Raw genomic sequence first — 19219 nt, 5'->3', positions numbered from 1 at the left:
CCTGTGTCTAAAGGGCCGAGCCACAGACCCAGAGGAGTGCCAGCCAGGGTGGGCAAGGCCCTGGTACAGCCTGGCTGTGATTTCATACAGCGTTCATGCCACGTTCATGCCACTACCTGACTCTGTCCTTGAGTGCCAGGCTGAGCAGAGACTCTGTTCACAGACAAAGGCATGAGGCACAAAGCCCTAGAAGCAGAACCACCCTGTGATCCAGCAATTCCACCGCTAGGTAAATAGCCAAAGAAAACAAAAACACGAACTCGAAAAGATACCTGCACCCCAATGTTCACAGCAACTTTATTTACAATAGCCAAGATATGGAAGCAACCTGAGTGTCCATCAAGAGATGACTGGATGAAGAAGGTGTGGCATGGGAGTTCCCATTGTGGCTCAGCAGTAACAAACCTGACTGGGATCCATGAGGATGCAGGTTCAATTCTTGACCTTGCTCAGTGGGTTAAGGATCCGGTGTTGCTGTGGCTGTGGTGTAGGCCAGCAGCTATAGTTCCGGTTCAACCCCTTGCCTAGGAACTTCCATATGCCACAATGCAGCCACAAAAAGGCCAAAAAAAAAAAAAAAGAAAGAAAGATCAAGGAAGTTTCCCAAGTCACTGAGACTTGAGCTGGAAGGGGCTGAGTGGAGCTACAGCAGCAGATTAGAGAGAGGAGGAGGTTTCATTGTTCTCTTGGGTCTAGTAAAGCATGTGGCACAGAGGACGCGTTGTTGACTGGATGGATGGATGGGGGAACCAATGGCCGGATGAATGCCTAGGGGCGTCTGGACTCCAAAGTCAGGGAACGCAGAGGAGAGGCTACGGCAGCAGCAGCAGCAGCGTCAGGGAGAGCTGAGGAGGCAAGGCACTGGGGTGGGAGGGAAGACAGGCGGGGGGATGAACAGGGCAAAGCAAGGTGGCCCGGGCAAAGCGGTGCCTGGATGAACCGGTGTTTCAGCAGGAGACACGGGGGAGAAGGTGGAAATGACAAGCTCAGGATGGACACCTGGCGTTGGAGGTAAAGGAGAAACTGGGAGACAGAAGAGGTGAATGGCAGAGCCAAGCCCCCCCGCGGGGCTCCCAAGCCCCAGACTTGCTGAGAGTCCTTTCTTCTCCCAGCAGCTGAGCCCACCCTGCTAACTCTCCATAATCCAGGGGCAACCAACCCTGGTCCCAAAGGGGGTCTGGAGGAGGCCCAAGACCTCGGACAGACCCCCAACAGTATAGGCTTGACCTCTGGCGGGTCTGGGTTCTGGCCCCTCTCCTCACCAGTGTGGCGCCCTGGGCATCGATCCAGTCTAGGTCCTGGCCCGCTGCAATCATACAGTGGATGTCCGAAATCATCTGCTGCTCGGGAGCTGCCCGCATCTCGTTGATTTTCTCCTGGGTGATGCCTGCAGCGGGGAGCGGGGGTGCAGTCAGAACACCGAAGGGAGGCCAGATGGGGGAGGCTTGGCTCCTCTTCCCCAGGGTCTGCCAGCCAGGAGAGCAGACAGACCTGCCCAGAGATCATTTCTCCCAGGCTCAGTGAATACAAACACCACGTGTTGGACCATGAGCAAGGGGCATGCCCGCCTGGTACCCAGATGGCACTATATTAATATCGATTACTGTCACATACACAGTTTTTTACCCAAAGTCCCTACCATCCACCTACTGCTCAAATACCCAGCTCCGTCTCAGCCTTTAGGTTCAGCCTGGATCCCCTCCCTGGACCGCTCTATCTCACCAGCTCTCTGCTAATTTCTTCCACTCCATCCACGGCTACGTGTGCAGCACCAGGCACAATCCTCAATGAAACGTTATTGAATTACTGTATGCAGAACTTTTGAATGGAGAGCTGAAATAAATCAAGGTGGAGGGACCCAGAAACACATTTTTCTGAATCTTTGCCTAAAAATTTAAGTGTTCCTGGCAGCTACTAATGGTATTTAAGGAGAGAGAGTGATCTGCTCTGAAATTAAAAAAAAAAAAAAAAAGGTCTATTAGATCAAGCATTCTTGGACAGAATTCAGGGGAGGCCTGTAAACTTGAGCAAAAGAATGACATGTTTCTTTTCATTAACTTTATGTGAAATAGAGCAGTTCCTTCTATTAGAATGTAGGCCAAATTCACAGTAGAATTGGCAATGCTGGGACTTTGTCACCAACAGAAACTGTAGGTATTTTCATATCACATTATCTTATTTCATGAATCAATAATGTCCCCATTTTATGCCTTTAAAAAAACTGGGGGAGCTGTACTTTGTAATCCTATGGCTTTGATAATGGCATTTAAAAATTATCATTCTGGGAGTTCCTGTTGTGGCTCAGGGGTAATGAACCAGACAAGTGTCCATGAGGATGCAGGTTGGATCCCTGGCCTCACTCAGTGGGTTAAGGATCCGATGTTGCTGTGAGCTGCACTATAGGTTGCTGACACGGCTCAGATCTGGTGTTGCTGTGGTCAGTAGCTGCAGCTCCGATTAGACCCCTAACCTGGGAACTTCCAAATACTGCAGGTGCAGCCCTAAAAAGCAAATACACACACACACACACACACACACACACACACACACATATATGTATATATATATATATATATATATATATATATATATATATATATATGCACACACATATATATTATCTGTATAAAATTCTGAGAAGGGGTCTACAGATTCATTAGATTGGCATAAAAACTGTTAGCAAGCTCTCCAAAAGGTGAATAGGGAGAGCTCCAGGACCAGGGAATGGACAGGCCAAATGCACGGTTCCTACAGCGACCTTGTGTTTCTCACACAAGGACAGAGCCGGGGCAGCACCCTGGGCAGCGGTGGAAGGTCTTGAGATTTATTTCTCAAGAAGAGGCCCTTGCAGGTTTGTGTGCTGCGCCGGTGGGGGCCGGCAGGTCCCTGTGATTGCTACATTTGTTTGCTCTCTGAAGCTCATTTGTGAGCTGAGAACAGCCCACATCTTGTTTATCTTGGGCCCCTGGCAGCCCGCGTGGTGCCTGGCACGGAGCAGGCACTGCGAATGTTCTTGATTTTCTATTCTTTTCCCAAATGGGAAGATATCTGTACTGTGAACATTTGAATCGAATTGCCACAGCTGACGAAGAGACGGGGCCAGCTGAGGCCGCCTGTGTGTGTATGTGGGGGGGGGGTGACACAGATGAGAGCAGCACCCCCCTTTGGCACAGCACATCTCCCAGGGTTGGTCTGTGTCCTCATGGTAGCAATCACCATGGGGCCCCACCCAGTCCCCGAGCATGGAGCCTGTGGCGGGCACATCCCTAGGCTATGTGTTGAGAGGTGCTCGCCACAGCCCTGCACGGAGACCCCTTCCCGGCACGCTGCCCTGTCCTTACCCTGATACGCCATGCACGTCTCGATGACATCCAGCGTGGGCTCATCCTCGCAGAGGTCATAGGGCATATTCCCATCAGAGTTGACGGCGAGCAAGTCGGCCCCGCTGCAGAGAGAGGGGTGGGGTCAGAGGCAGCTATGTGCACCCAGGGTTGGTCTGGTTGCCTCTGCCGTCCAGCCTCTCACCCACACCCCACGGGGCACCCCAACACTCACAACCTACTGCGGCGCAGCCCAGCAGGGATAGTATCTCCAGGATCTCAGGGGTCCCAGGAGGGAAGGGGCCAAAAATCCCAGCAGAGCAGTCCCCCAGATATTCCCCAGCTTCCTGCTCTGTTGAAGCAGCAGGCAGGCGCTCAAGGACAGATGTCGAATGAGAAAACACAACGTTAACGCTTACCAGGCCATCTGCTTAGAGCCAGACTTGATCTCTAAGCCCTTTCCACACAACATGTGATGTCATCCTCTAATAGCCTTCTTGATTGGGTATTATTGGCCCCAGTGCACTCAAGGGGAAACAAAGACTCAGACAGGTTCAGTCACTTGTCTGAGGTCACACAGCTAAGATGTGGGAGAGTCAAGACTCAGACCTGGCTCTTTTATGTGCCAGCTCTTGTCACTTCTCCCTGTCCTATTTCAAACCTGGCCTGCATGTGGAAACATCCTTAGCTATCTCCCATCTCCTCCCCTAAATCCCTGCCCCAAAGGCTGACCAGGACAGGAGCGGGACAGAATCTTGGGGCTCTGTGGCAGAATCTGCCTTTTGGGCTAGTGGTTCCCAGGCATGGTCCTGGGACAACCTGCGACAACATTACCCAAGAATCCCTGAGATAAAAAATGCAGCTTCCTGGGCTCCACTCTAAACCTCCTGAAATAGTCTCTCAGGGGTGGGGGTGAGGGCTACATAATTTAAATCCATGATTCTGGTACAGATCAGTGCTGGGGACCCACAGAACCAGGCTGGCTCCACTCCCTTTTCCTCTCGCACTATCACTGATTGGACTGCAGGCACCTGATGCTCCTGCAGATTCAGCAGGTTCTCATCCGAGGTGAGAGTGTGGGCCACCTATCAGTCATTTGCCCTGACTGCCCTCCACTGTAACCTCTCCGAACTCCTGTGTGCTCTTGGGCAAGTTAATCTACCTCTCTGAGCCAGGGCAGCATCTCTATCCCCCCACAAGTCCCTGCTGAGACATCTGCCAAAGGTCACCTGCCCTTGGCCACCATTCCCAAATGCCTGCACTCATGCTCTCCTTGGCCACCTGTGACCCCACCCCACTGGTGTCACTCTGTCTCAGCTCTGGCACTGAAATCACCTGATTTCCTGCCTGGTTCCTCAGGGCATCTCTGAGCACTCAGTGCCCAGCACAGGGCTTGGCCCAGCTCAGGTGCCCACTGATCATTAGATGAATTCAATTAAATACACTTGAAATTGTGTTTACAGGTCCTGAGAAGACCAGAAAAAATTTCAGGGTGGGAGAAGACAGTCAGAACTGTGTTGGGGAAAATGGCCTTATTGCTGGGAAAGACATTGCCATGTGGTGGTTCCCAAAGCAGGTTCTGCCCCAAAGAAAAGCATGTGGACAGGATTGGGGGTGGGGTGGGGCAGGGCCAGGGAAGTAGGCTTGCTTCTTTTTAATAGCAAGAAAAACAAAGATGGACACAACACACAAGCATGGGGCACCTGAATAGACGCCTGGGGACAAAAAAGGAAAAGGGACTGAGAAAAAGAGAATCATCCCAATACAAAGCCAAAGACACTACAAGAAAACTACAGACCAGTATCCCTTATGGACACTGATGAAAAATCCTCAAGAAAATACTAGCAAACCAAATGCAGCGACATTTCAGAAGGATTCTACACCATGGCCAAGTGGGACTTATTCCTATAACGCAAGGGTGGTACATTTTATGTTAAGTGTATTTTACCGTAATAACAACGGGAGAAAAAAAGAGAATGAAAGGAGAAAGAGAAAAAAATTAAGAGAGACCCAGAGTAAAAAAAGACAGAATGAGACCAAGGAGGAAAGACGAGACAAAGGTAGAGAGAAAAGGAGAGAGAAAGAGTGGAAAGGGAATGTGGAGAGGAAGAGGAAGAGTGACAGGCACCAAAGAAGACAGAAAAAAAGAGGGAAAAGATGAAAAGATGAAACTAAAAAAAAAAAAAAAGAACCTGAAAAAAAAGCAACAGGCAGAGGGAAGGCCGTGGTTGAGAGGGGGGCACGTACTACTGAACGAGGATCTTCACGAGGTTGATGTGGCCGCAGGTGGCCGCGGCATGCAGGGGCGTCCACAGCTCGTTGTCCTTGGCGTTCACGTTGGCCCCGTGGGAAAGGAGCAACTTGACAATTTCCTCGAAGTTGTCGATGCAGCACTGCAAGGGGGACACCGGCAGGGTCAGCTCGGGGCAGCGCCCCAGGTCAGGAGAAGGATACACCAAGTTCCCCTGGAGAGGCCACGAGAAGGGCAGGGGAGCCAAACTGCCCTCATTTGAATCCAGTTCCATTACGTATATGCTGTGTGGTCTTGGCAGGCCACTTAAGCGTTCTGAGCATGTTTCCTTGTAAGTGAATAATATACAAGATACAACTATAATGACGATCTAAAAATAAAGTCAGCTCTCAGAGGCTTTGCACATGCTGGTGGAACAAGACAAAATTTGGAATGAAGTTTTAAAACATTTTCTTTTTGGAGTTCCCGTCGTGGCGCAGTGGTTAACGAATCCGACTAGGAACCATGAGGTTGCGAGTTCGATCCCTGGCCTTGCTCAGTGGGTTAAGGATCTGGCGTTGCCGTGAGCTGTGGTGCAGGTTGCAGACGCGGCTTGGATCCCGAGTTGCTGTGGCTCTGGCGTAGGCCAGTGACTACAGCTCCGATTCAACCCCTAGCCTGGGAACCTCCATATGCCGTGGGAAGCGGCCCTCGAAAAGCTAAAAAAAAAAAAAAAGACAATAAATAAATAAAACATTTTCTTTTTAATGCCAGAAGGCTTTCTTCAAACAAACTGAACTGAGAATGCTTCCTTAGGTAACTAACAATAAATTCAATTCAGCCTGCTTTGGCTGAAGCAGGGCTGCGTGTTGGTGGGGGTGAGGATGAGGGTATCGGGGAGAGATCCCCTTACTAAAAGTGGCTTCCTAGGTCATAGCTTGACACATCAGACTGAGGAATTTCTGACCCAGAAGCTAATTCTTGGGGAAGTCTCAAGGAACCAAGCCTTCCCTAAAGAAGCCAGCTCCATCCGAGGGCTTCTTCCATCGGGGTTCTTGATACCGTCTCTGTGAGGACACAGCCAGGTTTGTTCTCTCTGTTCCCACATGGCTCAGCCCCAGGGAGAAGGCAGCCCCCCAGGGAGACACAGGGCTCTGACAGCCATCAGAGCCCCTGAACTCCAGGGATAGAGAGGCCACAACTCAGAGCCAGGAGCAGGAAGAGGCCAGGACAGAGGAAAAAGAAGAGAGGGAACCACTTTACAGACTGCAGGATGCATCCCAGGGGACCTCTAGAGAAGCCAGCAGGCAACGAAGGAGGGAACCTGTGCTCAGCACTGCCCATCCAGGCAAGGGCTCAGCCCTCAGTGCAATGGGAGATGTTGCAAAATTATACTCAAAGGAGCAGCACAATCAGATTTGCTTTTTAAAAAATCCCTCCTCCAGTGGCATGTGGAGAACAGATTGTGATTGCACGCTTTGGGGTGGAGGGAGAGGCATGGTGGGGAGCTATGTTGAAATCACCCATTTAAAAGATGATGGTGGCCCAGCCTACGGAAGTGACGTGGGGAGAAGTGACTGGACACCAGCAGAAGGAGTGGGGGCACCTATGGGGTGGGTGTGGGGATAGGGATGGGGCAACACCAGGGGTCAGTGCCAGAAGGACATATGGAAAAGGACCAGCGTTTGCACTGATAGTGCCAGAGACCTAGGTTCTCTTTCTGCACAAGCCGATCTGGGGTTGGCTGGGTCTGGGGGCATCTCTCCTGGCAGGGGGAGCACAGGTGATCCAGTGGAGCAGAGCTGCTTCAGGTGGCTGGGAAAACCATGCCACTGTAGTGGCATAGGACAGCCAGCAGAGGGCGCCAAGGCACCAGAGTGAGGCCGCAGGGCAAGGCAAGCTCCCCAGGCCTTCACTGGGAGATGGTTTGGGATGGCTCTGTCCATAAAGGAGAAGCAACACAACCCCTGGAATCAGGGTACAGGAGGCAAGAGATCCCTGAAGGGCTGCAGAAAACACGAGGATAGGCGGGGTGGTGCGCAGGTGGTGATTATGCACCCAGAATTGCAGGCTAGTGAGAAGGATGCCAAGGGGCTGGGCCAGTCTGCATCCGGGAAACGGGGCCTGAGCAAGGGTTGGGAGCTGGGTGCGGGAGTGTCATGGGGGGTGGTCTGTGGCGGACTGGGCAGGCTTCTTCTCCTGCATCCCCCAAGGGAGGCACCTGGCATTGGATGACTCCTCCTGCCCCTTCGTTTCCCATGTCCAGTCAATCACCGGGTATGGAGTCCATCTCCCGAATCCTGTCCCCACCCACTCTGCCCCGACTGAGGTGTCATCATCTCTCTCTGCCTCCCCACCGCGCCCCTTCCACACTCCCTCAGCCAGAGAGAGCTGCCCCATTAATCCGGCCCTGCTGCGCTCTGTTTACAAACCTCTGAAGGCTCCCTATGGCCAAGAGGAGAAAATCCACAGAAAGCTCTTCCTCCTGTGCTCCTTTGTTGTGTTGGAGCCGTAGTGATGATGACAATGACAACAATAACAACAGCTCCATTGTCAGTAATAATAGCTAATGCTTTTTGAGGAGTTACTAAGGTCATGCACCCTGCTAACCTTTGGCCATGCCTTGCCTTATTTAATCCTCAGAATAACACTTCCAGGGCTCCATAGCTAGGTTGAGCTGGAGGCTACTGTCTGGACAGTGTGTCAGTGCACAGAACATTCCCTCATCATAAAGGTTCTACTGGATAGTGCTGCCCTGAACCTCAGTTTCCTGAGCTGTAAAATGGGGATAATAACATTTCAAAGGGTTGTTGTAACGATCAACACTCATTTCACGTAAGAAGTGAGTATGTGGCAATTTTCTTTTTTTTTTTCAGCCACACCTGCGGCATATGGAAGTTCCTGGGCTAAGGGTTAAATCAGAGCTGCAGCTGCCAACCTAGCCACAGCCATGGCAATGCAGGATCCAAGCCGTGTCTTTGACCTACACCGCGGCTCATGGCAACACTGCATCCTTAACTCACTGAGCCAGGCCAGAGATTGAACCTGAGTCCTTGCAGACTCTATGTCAGATTCTTAACCCACTGAGCCACAGTGGAAACTTCAAATTTTAATAATAATAATAATAATAATAATAATAATATGTATTTATCCGGTGTCAAATGATGCTTATAGGGATTTTAATGCAGTCAAATGCTCTACCACTGAGGTATACACCATTTAATGTATGTTTATTTAATCTTCACAACAACCCACTGAGATAGGTACTTGTTATTCCTCTTTACAGATGGGGAAAGTGAGGCGCTGGGGGTTTAAATAACTTGCCCGAGGTCACACAGCTAGAATTTGTGGGTGCATGAAGCCCTATGCGACAGGAAGAGAAGCCAAGAGGACACACAGGAGCCCCAGGTTGATGGCTGAGGGTGGAGACATGCCCCTGAGGCTGATGGGAGGGCAGCGGCCAATCTCTGTCCACCCTTCCTGCCGTAAGAGGAGACAGAGAGGTCTCGCCAGTCCAGGGTTCCAGGGTGCATTCAAGTCATCCTGCTCAGAAACGTGGGCCAGGGCAAGAGAGGTTCAATGTGTTCACTCATTAACGCAGCACGCATATATTGAGCACCTACTGTATGCCAGCATGGGGAGCAATGCAGATACACTGATGAGTAAGAGACATGGGCTTTGCCCTTGTGCAGTACAGTCTGGGTAAAGGAGACAAACCTTAAATGATCATGCTCAGGATTCAAATGGCAAAGGGGTGGTCAGAAGAAAGGGCGTGGGTTTAACAGCACAGCTCTCAGGCACTTGCCGTGCATACCCCCAAGCGCAGTGTGAAGTGTGATGGGCAGCAGCACAGTGCGTGCCAGGAACAGAGAAGTCAAGTGGCTGGAGGGCAGGCAGCTAGGCTGGGCAGGGACAGGGGGCCTCCTCACCGCAAGCGCTACGGGAGGACACCGGAGCGCTTTGAGAAACATCAGCAGATGTTAAGCATCCCTGTGGTCACTGCCTGGAGAATGAATCACAGCAGGGCCCTGAGTGCTGGGGACCAGGAGTTAGGGGGCTGTTGCAGCGTCCAGGTGAGAGATGACAGCCAGCCCAGCCCCTCCCTAGCTAAGAGGGCCTAAGCCCATCTCGCTGCCCAAAAAAGGATGTGTTTTCTGGTAGCATGTGGTTCCTGACCAGAGTTCATGGCTGGTGACCTTAGATGGGCCACATAACCCTCCCACCCCCTCTGTCAATCACTTTTGTCACGGGGGTGGATGGATGCCTTGGTGGGTGTGAACAAACGTGCCTCGTAAACTGTCAAGCTCCAAACAAACTTGCTTTGTTTGTCAACGCCTTTGCCGGGCAGTAAGGATGCAGGGGACAAAGGCTCCCTGTCCTTGGAGGCTGTGTGTGTGCCGCGTGCACGGGGGCACAGGGTTCTGTGGGTGTGTCTGTAACAGACACGCTCATCTCCAAGCGGACAAGAGCCTTTCAGATGGGGCAGCTGTGGCTCCCCTCCCCAGGGTTCTGGGCGGGGGTGGGGGTTGGGGGGGGGGATGCAGGCAGATGGGGCACCTGACCAGGTGGGGAGCCGGGAGCAGGGAGCCAGGGCCGCAGTGAGCCCAGCCTTACCTGGTGCAGGGCTGTGAGTCCATCCTCGTTGCACAAGTCAGGGCTGACCTTATTCTTCAGGAAGTAACGCACTGCAACAGAGGGGACAGGAGTGAGTGTCCCCAAGTCAGGTAAGACCTCCTCTCTCCCAGGTCCTGGCAGTGGCAGTCTAATTTACTCCTTACATCACAGGTGAGAGGTAAGTAGCAACACCCGCCCATTTCACAGAGGAGGAAACTGAGGCACAGAACACAGGTCTCTGGTCCAGGATTTGCAAGAGGTGGATAGCGCTTCCTGCCTTATTCTGCATAATAAAAATAGGAGCTAGAGGTTACCGAGCACTTTGTGCGTGCCAGGCACAGAGTGAAGTGATTTCCATCTCTTGCCCACAGGAAGCACATTTTAGTCATTGAAAGCATACACTTGGTGTCCAATGCCTGGGTTCCAATTTGAGTGCCACTCTTTTATTATTTTTATTATTATTGTTTTGGATATTCTAGATCCTTTGCTTTTCCATTTAAACTTTATTTTGCTTTCGGCCATGTCTGCAGGCCTGGGGTTGAATCTGTGCCATAGCAACGACCCGAGCTACAGCAGTGACAATGCTGGATCTTTAACCTGCTGAGCCAGCAGGGAACTCCTTGGAGTGCCATTCTTATTAGCTGTGCAACCTCAGTCAAGACCACTCCCTCTCTGTGCCTCAGTTTTCTATCCTGTAAAATGGGGTGATGTTATACCTATCTCACGGGGGCATCATGTAGAATATTTGAGCTGAGCTGTGGCAGGGGCTTAGCATGGCATCTGGCACATGATTTGGACATCAGCTCTTATTATGGAGGCAGTTATTATTTTTATTAACTCTGCAGGCCCCTGCACCAGATGATAGCCCACCCATGGGTGCCAAATGCCCCTAACTGAGCCTCGAGGTAGGGGGCAGCCTTGACTGGCCCCCACCCCTGCATTTGTCCAGTCTGTGTGTGTGTCTGCGTGCATGTGCACATATGTGTGTATGTTTTCAGGGATGAGGAGGCACAGGGAGGTGGGGGCAGAGGGAGGCCAAAGTGAACTCCATACATAGCCTCAAATCCCTCTCGCCGAGGACCGCCCCCCCGCTTTCCAGTGGGATCCACCCTTCTTCTCCATCCACCCAGACCCATCAAGCTGGAATTCGCACCCTGAACCCAAGTGCAAAGGAAAGATGGAGGGTCAGCATGCACTCCCTGGTACTACATCAATTGTATCAACAGACTCAATTCCATCTGCTCAGAAACTTGGGCCAAGGGACAGGGAGGCTTTAGCACTTTTATTCATTAAGTTAGCATGCACGTATTAAGCACCTGCTGTAGGCCAGCATGGGAAACAGTGCTGGGATACACCAATGAGCAAGAGACATGGGTTCTGCCCTCATGCGGCTCAGAGTTTAGGTAGTGGGAGGTACGTCAAATGAACTAACTCACCAGCCCTGCAGGCTCCTCGCCAGTGGGCAGCTGCATGGCCTCCAAGCTTTAGGATACCATCTCTGGCCAGCCTCCAGCTACACCTCTTCCATGGGGTAAGGTGTCCATGGGCCTAGTGGGATGAGCCCACTGCAGTCCTTGGTTCCCCTTCTGACCCATCTCACCCTTCCCTTTTCAAATGGCTCCAAGCCTGAATGTGTGGCCTGCACAGATCTCTTCCCCAGATCCAGCTTCCCAAGGGTGGACCATGCAGCGGTGCACCTCTAGGCTAAAGGGGTGACTGGGGTGGCTGCTCACAGAGCCAGTGGAGGAGCTTGGATACACAAGCCGGCTTGGGTGTGAGGCCCTCGGGATGCTCAGGAAGCCAGGGATGGAGGCCTGGGTCCTGCAAATGGGAGGACAGGCTGGTCCTGGCCCTCTGAGCCCACTCCCTTTCCTACCCAGGGAGGCCGAAGTCCACTTCCCCTAATGCCCACTGCGGGCACTCTCTCTGCACTGCCGCCCCCCCACCCATCCAATGGGGCAGGACCAAGGTGGCTTCCTTGTTGATTTCCCTCTGCCGCGTGTGGGGGGCGAACTTGAGGGTATCGTGAAGGGCAGTGGGAAGGCCATCCATTCTGCAGGCTGAACACCACTCAGAGAGCCCAGGTGGTGCCAGGGGAGAAGACAAGGGCTCAGGGGCAGTGGGGATGGGGGTGACGCCCCAGCTTCATCCTGATCACTCCCAGCTTCCGGATCCATAGCCCCAGGGGCCCCCTTGGCTTGAGTGTAAACGGAGGCCCCTGTGGAGGGGGGCCGAGGCCTCCACGCAGCCTCCTGGCAAGAAGAGACATCTCCAGCAGACCTGCCCTACATGCGTTCCTTGCTGCGGGCGGTCAGAGCGATGAGAGTTTATATGGGATACGGTCGGGTCCTCTGGAGCCGCCCTGTCCAATGTGGAACCACCAGCCACGACTGGCTCTTATGGCTTTTCAAATGTCAACTCATGAAAATTCAAAATTCACTTCCTCAGTCACTCTGGCTACATTTCAAGTGCTCAGCAGCCACATGTGGGGACCATATTAGAAAGTGCAGAAATAGAACGTTTCCGTCTTCACAGAAAGTGCTATTGGACAGCGCGGCTTTGGGGCATTCTGCATGGAAATGAGCGCCACCACCAGCGGCTGAAACCCTTCTATAACTCCCCCTCGCTCTGGGAACAAAGTCCAAAGCCCTTACTACGGGTACAGAAGGTCTGTACGACGTGTGCCCTGCCTGCAGGCCTCCATCCTGAACAATTCCAGGGGGTACCACTCACACGGTGGTCTATGAGACTGGTACCCCCGGGGCAGGGCAGCACACAACCTCCCTAGCTGTATACAGTGCTCCTAACCTACCTACCTCTCGGTCTCATTTCCCTTATTTATTTATTTATTTATTTATTTTTGGCTGCACCCACAGTATGTGGAAGTCCCCAGGCCAGGGATCGAACCCACACCACAGCAGTAACCAGACCCACAGCAGTGACTCAGATCCTTAAACTACTGAGCCACCCCAGGGAACTCCTCCAGTCTCATTTCTTAAACTCCAAATATCTTCCACAACGATCTTTTTTCAGCTGCGGAATCACTATATTTTCCTTTGGCCACTGAGCTTTTGCATAGCCTGTTCCTAATGCCTGAAAGACTCAGTCACCTATTTATTCATGCATGCATGCATGCATGCATGCATCCATCCATCCACCCTCAGCCATGCATCCATCCATTTATCCACCCACCGCCCACCATCCATCCATCTCTAACACACACGCATACACGTGTGCATGCGCACACACACACACACCCATCTCACTCCTCATCCTTCACATCTCAGCTCAAACTCCCCAGACTCCCCCTGTTCTGCATGCTCACAGCTTCTATACATCTCATTTATAGTCTTATAACAGCCATAGTTACATAACTGTTAGGGTAATCATTATGGTCTTGGGGTCTGTCTGCTGTAGGGCAGGACAGTGACCTGGCACTTATTGCTCTTTCCTTAAGGTCTGGCACACGGTAAATCCTCAACCATCCTTCCAGGGCCCCAACCTAATTGGCAGCTCCCAGCTCAGCCCAAGGACACAGCCTCTCCATCTCCTACCAAAGCAAGCCACCCTGTAGTGCTGCCCCGAATGGCTCCCATCTGGAGTATCCAGTATCCTACCAGGAGGACCTGCTAGCTGGTCTCAGCTTCAGGGACACGTGAGAAGATGATGGCGAAGCCCCTGATCACTGAGGTCCAGCCTGTCCACAAGCCAGTGGAGGTGTTCTGGGCCTGACAGCTGGACTTTGGGAGACTAGAAGTGACCATTATGTCCCTGTGTGGGATGGGCTTCTGGAAGGTCCTACTCACATAAGGCCAAGGTTCAAATCCTCTGGGAGGGGTAGTGGACCAGGCTTCCTGTCCAGGAGACACTCTTTGAGGCAGAAATGAAGAGTCAGCTGCCAAAAGCAGCCTTTGTGTGCAGTAATTATTGGGGTGTTCGCCATGCGTTGCGGGAGCCTAAGACATGTAATTACTCCAGTGTCGGGCAGTTATTTTCAGCCCAAGAGGTGGGACAAGTCATTCTCATCTCTAAGGAGCCCTTAATAGTCATGAGGCAAGGCCTCGTCCACGGTTGTGCTTGGTGCATTAGCCAGGAGCCTGGCTCTGCACACAACTCATTGGAGCAAAGACCTCGCAACCCAGTACACGGCCAGGCTTTCCTCCTGCCCCTGTGATTGATTTATTCTTCTATCTACAGTGCCTTTTTTTTTTTTTTCCCTTAGGGCTGCACCTGTGGCATATGGAAGTTCCCAGGCTAGGGTCCAAATCAGAGCTGCCGTTGCCAGCCTATGGCATAACCACAGCTATACCACATCTGAGCCATATCTGTGACCTACACTGCAGCTTGCAGCAACGCCAGATCCTTAACCCACTGAGCCAGGCAAGGGATCTAACCCTACATCCTCATGGATACTAGTTGGCTTCTTAACCCAGTGAGCCACAATGGGAACTTCGCCGCTATCTTTTTTTTTTTTTTTTGGCTATACCTGAAGCATGCAAAAGTTCCCAGGCCAGGGATTGAACTGGTGCCACAGCAGCGACCAGAGCCACTGCAGTAACAATGCCATATCCTTAACTCGCTGTGTCACAAGGGAACTCCTCAACAGTGTCTTCTTACTAAGGCTATTGTTTGTGCCCAGGTCAATGCAGAACCACTTTCTTTCATGGGTTCATGTCTAATTATTCCTTTTATAAAGAAGAGGAGACAGAGGGTCAGAGAAGTGCAGCTCACAGCCACAGGAGACCAAGTGGAGGAGAGCAGTCCTATTTCTAAGCCCAGACTGTTGGTCACAGGGCTGCCCTGCTCTGCCCCTGAGGCCAGGAATGGGGACAGGCATTGCTGGAATGAGCAGAACTGGGCTGAGAGCTGGGCATGGGGAGAAGGGGACAGAATGGACAGAGCGACCTCTGCTCTGAAAGCATCAGAGGCCCTTGGGTCCCAGGCCAAGCCTCTTCTTGCAGTCAGAAGGGCACAGGGATCCACAACCAGGACAGAAGAAACATGGCAGTCCAGGGGGTGGGGGCAGTTAGACATCTCAAGGGCCAAACTAGGGAGTTTCCTGGTGACCTAGTGGTTAAGACTTGGCACTTTCACCACTGCGGCCCAAGTTCAGTGCCTGGTCTGGGAATTGAGATCCCATATCAAACTGCTGCATATCGCAGCCAAAAAAAAAAAAAAATTCAAGGGCCAAATTAAACATAAATTTACCTCCTCTCACTCCGTACTTAAAACCCTCTCTGGCTCCGCATTGCTCTTAGAATTGAGTTCGAAATCCTGCCTTGGCCTTCACTGGGGTCAGCAAACTATGGCCCAGGGGCCATATTTGGCAGGCAGCCTCATTCCATAGTTAAATTTCTTGGAACACATCCACACGCATTCATTTACATTGCCTGTGACTGCTTTTACCTTATAACACCAGGGTTGAGTAGTTACAGCAGAGACGGATGGCCCTCACAGCCTAAAACTTTTACTGTCTGGCCCTTTACAGAAAAGATTTTGATGACCTTGGACTTCACAGTCTGTATAGTGTGGTTCTGCCTACCACCTTGCACAGTTCCAGGGAGCACTGTTCCCAGCAGAGTCTACAGGAATGGCTTGCCCTGGAGTTGTGCAGTGTGCAGCCTGCTCAGCCGCACCCAGCCATCCCTAGCTCTCCAGGTGCTTCTCTGGCTCTCTGAGTACCTTGCACAATGGAGGCAGCTGGCCTGGAGGCATCTAAAGAGTTGGCTGAGGCTCAGGGAGGACAAAGACAGGAAGGGGACACTCCCCTCTCCAGCTGGGCATATCCACTGTTTCTCCTGGTTGCCTGTCCTCAGGTCTGCTCCCTGTCCCCAAAGCCCCAATACCAGATGTGCCGTTCAGTTTGTCCGAGTGACCCATCTGTCCACACATATTTGTTTAGCTGTGGCTTCAGACAAGTTATTCCTCCTCTCTGTGCCTTAGTGTCCTCATCTGTAAAATGGGGATCAGAACAGCATCTCCTTTGTGGGGAGACTGTGAGGATTAAGTAAGACAGTGCCTGAGAACTACTACTATCATTGATATTAAAAAATAAAAAACGACCACTCTGCTCCTGCCGGGTCCTGCCCTGTGCTGGGCACTAGAGACATAGCCATGGATACCTTGCATTTCTCAAGAGCGCTCGACCTGGTCATAAAACACAGAGGGCACCTCTCTACAGAGAGGCTCCAAGCATCTGCAGGTTCAAGGACCACCCTGAGGCCACAGCCAATGCCCCCAACCGGCCCCCATACAGGCAAGACCCCACTGAGATGGCAAAGAAGTGGCTCCCGCCCTCCCCACATGTATTCCTGCTCCTGGCGCCAACCCTGTTGCTCCGCCCACACCTCCCTGGCAATCTGGTTGGAATCTGGTCCAAGCAGGGCCATCTGCTCCCCTCCATCTCCAGCTGTAGCGAGTGAGGCTGAACCAGCCCCTCTTGGCAGGAAGCTGGTGGCGGCCTTCATGGGGAGAAGTCACTGCTGACAAGCTTGTGTTTTCTTTGCCACCTGACTCCCTCTGCCCCATGGCCCCACACAGCAGACTGCCTGACCTCGGCGTCTCAGGGACGGGCACCCACAGGTGTGGGGCCTGCTCCTGCCTTGAGGAAGTGGGGACAGCAAGGCAGAGGTGTCTGCCCACTGGTGGTGAATCCTGACAATCTACACCTGCTGGGGGCGCCCTGGGGCTGAGCTGCTGCCACTGGCCACGTGACTTCCACAGTCATGTTCATGGGACACCCACTCACCAAGCCCACGTCCCCACCTAACCCGCTTCCTCCCCCCCACCCCGCCCCCAGCACCCAGAAATGAGGCCTCGTCCTCCCACTGCTTCCTAGGCACTGCGTGATCCAGTTTCTGCCCCTCCCTACCCCCGAGTTGCCCCACCCTCCCCAAATCCATCACCAATTCAGTCACACTGACTTCTTCCATTTCTTAAAACAAAAACTGAGCTCCTCAAGGTTTCTTGGGTTTAATTTTTAATTTTAATTGAATTTTATTTTGGGGGGTTGTTTGTTTATTTTTGAGGGGGCCATGGTATGCAGCAGCTTGATGCAGGATCTCAGTTCCCAGACCAGGGGTCGAACCCGGGCAGCAGAGGTGAAAGTGCTAAGTCCTAACCACTAAACCACCAGGGAACTCCTTGAGCTCCTCAAGGCTTTTACACACAGTTACCTACACCTAGAGCCCTCTTTCTTCGCATTCTTGGACCAGAAAACTTCTCTTCAACCTTCAGATGCCAGCTGAAATGTCACCTCCTCCCAGGGGCCTTCCGTGATCAACCCAATCTCAATCAAGATGCCTGAGGTATTCTTACCCACAGGACCCTGCATTTCTGCTTCACAGCAGCGCCTGTCACAATTTATAATTATAGGGTGATTAGGTAGCCTATATTAATTATATAGTTATTTGTTTAGTTTTGAGGGCATGGAATCCTACTGACTGGTGTCCCCAAAGTCTAGCATGGAGCCTGCTCTGAGCAAGGGCTCAAAAAATATCTACTGTTGGAGTTCCCACCATGACTCAGTGGTTAAAGAATCCAACTAGGAACCATGAGGTGGGGGGTTCCATCCCCGGCCTTGCTCAGTGGGTTGAGGATCCGGCGTTGCCATGAGCTGTGGTGTAGGTTGCAGACGCGGCTTGGATCCTGCATTGCTGTGGCTCTGGCGGAGGCTGGTGGCTACAGCTCCGATTCGACCCCTGGCCTGGGAATCTCCATATACCACGGGAGCGGCCCAAGAAATGGCAAAAAGACAAAAAAAAAAAAAAAAAAATCTACTGTAGTGAGTGCACCTGAAATCTTCTCTCTTGGCAAACGTCTAGTCCTCAATACAGCATTATTATTCACTCATTATTATTATGCTCATCACGCTGCACATTAGAACCCTAGATGTGTTCACCCTACACAACGGCAACTTTGCAGCTTTTGACTAACATCTCCAAACAGAGAAGAAGAAGATGATGACGGAGAAAAAGAGGAAGACGTAGAAGAAAGAGGAGGAGGAGGAGGAGCAGGAGGAGGAGAAGGAGGAAACTCAGTGGTGATGGGTATGTTAATTAGCTTGACTACTTAATACATACTAATCATTTCTCTCTCTGTATATATATAGAGAGATAAGCATCATGTCGTACACCTTAAATATATACCCTTTTTATTTAAAAGATGACAAAAAAATCTATTGTGTGAATGAACAAAGGCAGGAAGTCACCAAGGGAGGGAGTAATGTTCTGGGGGCCACACAGCTGCTTGTTCCTGGGGCCGTGGGACTGTGGGTCTGGGGGCACACACACACAGGAGTGTGACTCAAGAACTGCAGAGCGACAGACGTGGATTTGGCACAGAAACGAAGCAGCAACTATTCCTCCCTGAGCCTCCTTTGGCAATGCGGCCAGACCCGGCAGTAGACGGTAGGAGTCCGTCAGCCCAGCCCAGGCCTGGCACTGGGCACCCGCCGTGACCCACTCTCCCGGGAGCCAGTCTTCACTCCCTCTGCCCTACACCTTTGCTGTTCTTCCTACACCTCAGCACTAACTGTGCACCGGGCCCTGTGTTCAGAGCTTTATGTCTATCACATCCCTTAGTCCTCCTAAGCCAGTTCTGAGGATTAATGATCCACTATTATTAATTAACTGCCTGCTATTATCAATTCGATTTACAGATGGGACAAGTGAGGCTCAGGCTTGAACAAGTGGAAAGACGTGGCCAAGGGCCCTTGTCTGGGAATGGCAGAGTTAGGATTTTAACCCAGGTCTGGCTGCCTCCAGAGGCTGGACACTTAGCCACTTTGCTAAAACTGTGCCAAACAAGGACCTGGAGAAGGAAAGCTGAGCAGGGGAGAGGTGTGCGGGATGGATACAGATATTGGCAGGAAGAGAGCCACAGAGATGACAAAAAGCTAGAAGAAAGGTCAAGACCATGGCTAAGTAGGTCAACGTTCAGTACATGAAATCAAGACAAAGATGGCTAAGGGTCATCACAGAACCTTCTTATTAGCACGGTTTGCAGATGAGGACACCGGGGCGGGAGGTTAACATTTAGCCCAAGGTCTCGTGGC

At 51.8% G+C, this 19219-nt stretch overlaps 1 protein-coding gene across 2 annotated transcripts in view; it reads right to left on the bottom strand.

The window, feature by feature from the left end:
- The window catches only part of PPP1R16B (protein phosphatase 1 regulatory subunit 16B), a 112975-nt gene that overhangs the window by 19307 nt on the left and 74449 nt on the right, over window positions 1–19219 (bottom strand). For both annotated transcript variants that reach the window (XM_003134439.6, XM_021078075.1), the window contains 4 exons: window positions 10165–10235; window positions 5568–5713; window positions 3342–3445; window positions 1263–1387 (listed from right to left, as the gene is read on the bottom strand). In XM_003134439.6, the coding sequence (XP_003134487.3) occupies window positions 1263–1387; window positions 3342–3445; window positions 5568–5713; window positions 10165–10235 (446 nt within the window). The remainder of the gene's footprint in view (window positions 1–1262; window positions 1388–3341; window positions 3446–5567; window positions 5714–10164; window positions 10236–19219) is intronic.

The sequence above is a fragment of the Sus scrofa genome, chromosome 17, assembly GCF_000003025.6.
Source record: "Sus scrofa isolate TJ Tabasco breed Duroc chromosome 17, Sscrofa11.1, whole genome shotgun sequence".
Lineage (NCBI taxonomy): Eukaryota > Metazoa > Chordata > Mammalia > Artiodactyla > Suidae > Sus > Sus scrofa.
This window is presented reverse-complemented; position numbering and strand designations above follow the sequence as displayed.